This window comes from Aotus nancymaae, unplaced genomic scaffold (genome assembly GCF_030222135.1).
Source record: "Aotus nancymaae isolate 86718 unplaced genomic scaffold, 86718_ANA_hifiasm-v0.15.2.pri h1tg000498c, whole genome shotgun sequence".
Taxonomy (NCBI): domain Eukaryota; kingdom Metazoa; phylum Chordata; class Mammalia; order Primates; family Aotidae; genus Aotus; species Aotus nancymaae.
Genome location: NW_026988913.1, coordinates 83607 through 89606, shown reverse-complemented (window position 1 = coordinate 89606; position 6000 = coordinate 83607). Strand labels below are relative to the sequence as shown.

The following is a 6000-nucleotide window of genomic DNA, read 5'->3' as shown; positions in this document are numbered from 1 at the left end:
GTTCACCTTGTTCCGTGTTGGCTTTTCCTGCTTGGTTGTCACAAGCCCAGTTGGTTTTGTGGGTTCTTTGTTGGCTTTTATTTAGCCTCAGGTTTTGTGTTTGCACCCGCCCGGAGAGGGTCGTGGTAGGAGGGCCTTCCTTCCATGTCACTGACTTCTTTTTCCAACTTCCCTTTACCTCTGGCTTCCTCCCCGCCCCAGCCTCCTTGCCTGACTGCACGGCCCTCCCTGCATTCACGTCCTTTCCCATAACTGGCACGTGCACAGCCCTGAGTTATAAATAGCCCCAGGCCTGGCCCTGCCGTTTGCTCTCTCATTTTCTCTCCATGGACTTGGCTGGTTTCTGAGCCATTCCTGTCTGATGCCACCAGCACTAGACTCTAGAAGACTCTAGAAGATTCTTAGTCTGAGGAGAAGTGCCCTCATCCTGTGTCTTGTCTCCACCCCACCCAGTCCATGGCCTGGGCCAGATGTTCCCTGAGCAGCCCCGTCCTTCAGAACAGGATGGGAGAGCTGGACCGTGTGCCTTCCTGCCTGCGCTGTTTTTCCTCCTGGCTCTCCAAACCATGTGGACAGAAGGAGACACCGTGGTCCCACCCACGCAGGCACCAGCATCTCACACTGGGTGGGGTCGTCATGGGCCCTGCTGCCCTGGCAGCTTCCCTGGGCCCTGCAGGCCCCCTGGTACTCACAGTAGCAAGATTGTCCTCAGAACATGAGCAGGACTGGCAGGCTGGGTGGGTGGGTGGCGCTGCCCCAGGGGCCTGCCATTCCCTTCACCTCTTCCCCTCTTGCGGGGCAGGGAGCAGCATGTGCACACGGTGGGAGACACCTGTACAGGCAGCCGGGGGCTGCTTTCGCCGACTCCACCATTCATGATGGGCGGGGGGGTGTCATGGGCCACCCCACCCTATGTGTACATGCACCGTGGGCAGCAGACTTGCTGCACTTTGGTGGCATTTCAGGGCACCGAGGCAGGCTCAACTGGCACACTCTCATGTGGAAACCCTGAAGGAGCCCTCATAAAAACGCTGCCAAAACTAGGACCCAGCCAGGTCTTTGAGATCCACTCATTGATTTAGTAAATGAATTTTAATTGAGCACCTAGGTGTTCTGGGCACCGTGTTAGGCAAGGAAGTTCTTAGCTCAGGCACAGCCATGGCCTGGAAGCTCCCGCCCATAGAGTCATTGCCTACCCTGCCCTGGGGGGACAAGTGTGCCTGGGACATGCTTGTCCTTTTCCTGCAGCTGCTCTCAGCCCAGATCTTGATGGCTGTCCCCTCCACACATAGGCTCATGTGTATAAATGCATATATATGCACACATATACACAGGCACCTGGGCAGGCTCACAGTTCATGCACACATTCTCACAGGTATGCACACACTTAGGAGATTCCCAGGACAAAATGGAGGCCCAGGAAGGCTTTTTAGATGGTCCCAGCAGGCAGTTGAGGCTTTGTGGTCTAAGCCCCAGGGACTCAAGTGGGGCACAGGGTAGAGCTCCCTCCCCAGCCAGTGGAGGCTCAGGGCAGGAGGACTTTTGCCTGAGACCATGGGGCAGCCCAGGCCCTAGGCCTTTCCTGTTGAACCTGCTGTCTATACCATGACTTGGCTCCCTCCTAGCGGGCCAGGGAAATAGGACAGCAGGGTTGGGTGTAGGCAGGCGCTGTGCTGGGACCCTGATTCCACATCCAAATTCTACAGATACCATGAGGCCTGAGCTGGCCTCAGTCAGATCCTTCTTGAAACCCATCAGTTTTCACTGGGGGTGATTCTGCTCCCAGGGCATACGTGGCACCATCTGGAGACATTTTTGGCTACCACAGCTTAGGGGAGAGGGTGTTACTCACATATGGTAGGTGGAGGCCAGGGATGCTGCACTGAATTTTGCAAGGCACAGGACGCCCTCCAGTCCCTGACAGAGCCCCTCCAGAATGTCAGTGGGGCTGAAGAGGAGCCTGCCCGCAGCCAGTGATTTTCTCCGAAAGTGGAAAACTGAGTGATCAGGGACCACCACCCCAGTTCCACACCCGTGAGCCCAGCAACCAGTGGAGAGGTAGGTGGGGCTGTCACAGACACAGACCCCACCCCCCCGCACATGCACGCGCGCGCGCACACACACACACACACTCACTCACTGGCACTTCTCTCTGACTGCTGGCAGAGCCGGTGGGCACAGGCAGGCAGAGGGAGCACAGCCTCAGCCCGGTGGAGCACTGAGGTTGCTGCCATGGGCATGGCCAGCCTCCAACATTGCCGATAGCCAGGGAGCAGGTGGGAGTGGCCAGGAAGTCACGCGGCAGGTTCCATGGCCTTTGGCGTCATCTTTGATGTCATGCCTTTGCTAGGGCTGCTGTAAGTGAACATCACAGACAGGGGAGTTTATTTTCTTGTAGCTCTGGAGGCCTGAAGTCCAAGGTCAAGAGGTTGGCAGGGTTGGTTTCTTCTCAGGCCCCTCTCCCGGGCTTGTCTTCTCTATGTGTCTTCACATAATGTTCCCTCCATTTGAGTCTGTGTCCTGATCTCTTCTTCTTTTACAAGTCCTGGTGGGATGCTATGGCTCATGCCTATAATCTCAGCACTCAGGGAGGCCATGGTGGAAGGATTGTTTGAGCTGAGGAGTTCAAGACCAGCCTGGGCAATGTGGCTTTTTTTTTTTTGAGTTGCAGTTTTGCTCTTATTTCTCAGGCTGGAGCGCAATGGCGTGATCTCAGCTCGCTGCAACCTCCACCTCCTGGGTTCAGCGGTTCTCCTGCCTCTGCCTCCCCAGTAGCTGGGATTACAGTTACCCGCCACCACTCCTGGCTAATTTTTGTATTTTTGGTAGAGATGGGGTTTTACCATTACAGTTACCCGCCACCACTCCTGGCTAATTTTTGTATTTTTGGTAGAGATGGGGTTTTACCATGTTGGCCAAGCTGGTGGTCTCGAACTCCTGACCTCAGGTGATCTGCCCTCCTCGGCCTCCCAAAGTGCTGGGATTACAGGTGTGAGCCACCATGCCTCCCCTCAGAAAGATTTTTTTTAAGTTAGTAGAGCATGGTCAGGGGGTGCCTGTGGTGCCAGCTACTTGGGAGGATTAGGTGCGAGGATTGCTTCAGCCTGGGCTCTGGAGGCTGCAGTAAGCTGTGACTGTGCCACAGCACTCCAGTCTGAGTGACAGAGGGAGACCTCGTCTCAAAAAAAAGAACTACACATATGGAACCTTTTGGCTTTGGTTTAGCTTAATTACCTCCTTAAAGCCCTGCCTTCAAATACAGTAACATTCTAAGGTACTGGGGGTTAAGGCTTCAACATGAATTTGGGTGGGGGGCGGGGAGATGTTATCATAACTCAGAAGGCAGTCTCCCGGGGCCATGGGCTCTGTCGCCTACATTAACATCCAACAGTGTGCCAGCTCCATTTTTTGGAGACAAAAACAGTAGAGAATCCCTGAACTTTCAGCAGGGACGCTGATGGGAAGGGTACTTTGTCATAGCCCACATGTAAGAGGGTCCCTGCCAATGATGTCAGGGTCTACAAAGCAGGGTCAGGAGACACAGGCCTTGATCCCAAGGGACGAGGTTCTTCTGGAGTAGGTGTTAACAGTCCCCGTGTTTGGGAGGGAGGTGCTGCGTAGGTCCCGTCAGTCAAAGGGTCATGTGGCAGCAGGAGTCAGAGAATCCAGGTGAGGGAGCCCCATGTGAGCAGTGGGGAGGGGAGCTTGGCTGCAGCAGGAGCCAGGTAGCCATGCCATGGGCTCCGTCGCCCCCTCGGGTCAGATTCTCCTTCTCCTTCCTTGACCGTGTCAGGCAGCTACTCCTGGGTTGCATGCAGAAGGCGTGGAGAGAGGACTGGCCCAGCCTGCTCCGCACCACACTTTCTGTTTCGTGGTCTGGCAAGACTAAAGGTGGCTCCAGGTATTGCCCCTGGGATTCTCTGTGGCCGCAACCGTGTGGCTGAGTATGTGTTGAGGGTCCGCTGCCTCCCTTTAATTCCATGTGGAGCCTTCATGGGGGTAGGGGTTTGTCCAGAGGTCAACAAGCTGACCCTCCTCTCTCAGAAGGCCCTGATGCAAGCATCCCCCTTCCACCCTTCCAGTCTGACGTCTGTCTGTTTCTCCTGCAGAGTGAGCTGGACTTGGAAAAGGGCTTGGAGATGAGAAAATGGGTCCTGTCTGGAATCCTGGCCAGCAAGGAGACCTACCTGAGCCACTTGGAGGCACTGCTGCTGGTGAGGAGGGTGTAGGAAGCTGAGCAGGGTGGGGCGGGGCAGGGTGACAGAGTTGGGGAACCTCTTTGCCCATAAGTCCCAGGTCAGCTGTCAGAGCCTGGGTGCAGCTCGCTGTCCCTGGTGTGGATACCAGTGGAAGACTGAGTTGCCAAACAAAGCTGGTTTTAAAATTGTATTTGTTATGTGATTTAAAAATAAAAGTGCATATGTCAAGTAACCGTGACTGTCTACTGTCATGCCGTGCACCTGACAGATGGCAGCCCATCTCACCTTCTAGCCCATGAAGCCTGTGAAAGCTGCTGCCACCACCTCTTAGCCGGTGCTGACGAGTCAGCAGATCGAGACCATCTTCTTCAAAGTGCCTGAGCTCTACGAGATCCACAAGTTCTATGATGGGCTCTTCCCCGGCGTGCAGCAGTGGAGCCACCAGCGGCAGGTGGGCATCTCTTCCAGAAGCTGGTGAGTGACCCAGAGCCAGTGCTGGCTACAGGCGTGTACCACCACGCCCAGCTAATTTTTTGTATTTTTACTGTGTTGGCCAGGCTGGTCTCGAACTCCCAGCCTCAAGTGATCCACCCACCTCAGCCTTCCAAAGTGCTGGGATTACAGGTGTGAGCCACCTCGCACAGCCTTTTTGAAAAAATTTATTTATATAGGTTTTGTTTGTTTGTTTTTTTTGAGACGGAATCTCCCTCTGTCGCCCAGGCTGGAGTGTAGTGGTGCAATCTCGGCTCACTAGCAGTTCTCCTGCCTCAGCCTCCTGAGTAGCTAGGATTACAGGCGAGTACCAACACGCCCAATTAATTTTTGTATTTTTAGTAGAGATGGGGTTTCATCTTTTTGGCCAGGCTGGTCTCGAACTCCTGACCTCGTGATCTGCCCGCCTCAGCCTCCCAAACTGCTGGGATGTGAGCCACTGTGCCCAGCCTTATGTAGGTACTTATAAAAAGAGACAGGGACTCACTATGTTGTCCAGGCTGGAGTGCAGTGGTTATTCACAGGCACGATTCCACTGCTAATCAGCACAGGAGTTTTGACCTCCTTTGTTTCCAGTCTTGGCTGTTTCACTTCTTAGGCAAACTGGTGGTTCCCAACTCCTGGGAGGTCACCATATTGATGCCAAACTTAGTGTGTAGTGTACTACAGCCCAGAACTGGCTGAAGCCATCCTCCAGCCTCAGCCTTCAGTGTAGCTGGGACCACAGGTACGCACACCACCACACCCTGTGTGCACACGCTTTACCTGAAGCAGATTTCCTCCACAGGGAAACAAGTCCTCTAGGGGCAGGTGTGGGCTGAGGCCAGACCCCCTCTAAGTGTGAAGAGCATGTGATTCCTTAAAAGCCCCGTCCCCAGCACTCCTGGACTACCCAGACACTCAGCTCTAGCCTCAGGCTTCTCTTTGGCTGGTGCTGGGGACTGAGTTTTCTGCTCTGAGGTGTGGCTTTCCTGTAGGCAGACCCCTCCCTCTGCTACCCTGTGCTGCAGACCCCCCCCCCCCACCCCCGCCCCGAGACTCCAGGCCAGAGCTAAGACTTGAGAAACACACAAGGCACTTACTTTGTTCCAATTCTTGCTTCTTGGGGCTCTTTCCCCTACGGCCAGAGAGCAGAAGGCTGTATTTTGATGTATGCTGCGCCCTCCATCTTTGAAGCCCCCCATTTCTCCCTGTGTGTGGCAGCAGTTTTAAAAGTAGTGGACATAACTTGGCCTGCCGCCCTCCTGAGAAAGGAAGAATCGTGGTGTTGGGGGAAGAAAAACATCCAGAGCTCTTCCTAAATAATACT

At 54.6% G+C, this 6000-nt stretch overlaps 1 protein-coding gene across 5 annotated transcripts in view; it reads left to right on the top strand.

Moving 5' to 3' along the window:
• The first annotated feature begins 4536 nt into the window (after positions 1 to 4536).
• LOC135273231 (breakpoint cluster region protein-like) overlaps positions 4537 to 6000 on the top strand; it is an 85020-nt gene continuing 83556 nt past the window's right edge. For 3 of the 5 annotated variants that reach the window (XM_064372120.1, XM_064372122.1, XM_064372123.1), the window contains exon 1: positions 4537 to 4673. Coding sequence is in view for 2 of the 5 variants with exons in the window: in XM_064372121.1 (XP_064228191.1) it covers positions 4604 to 4650 (47 nt within the window). In the remaining 3 variants the exon portion in view is untranslated. The remainder of the gene's footprint in view (positions 4674 to 6000) is intronic. The other 2 variants (XM_064372121.1, XM_064372119.1) reach the window with 1 other exon arrangement.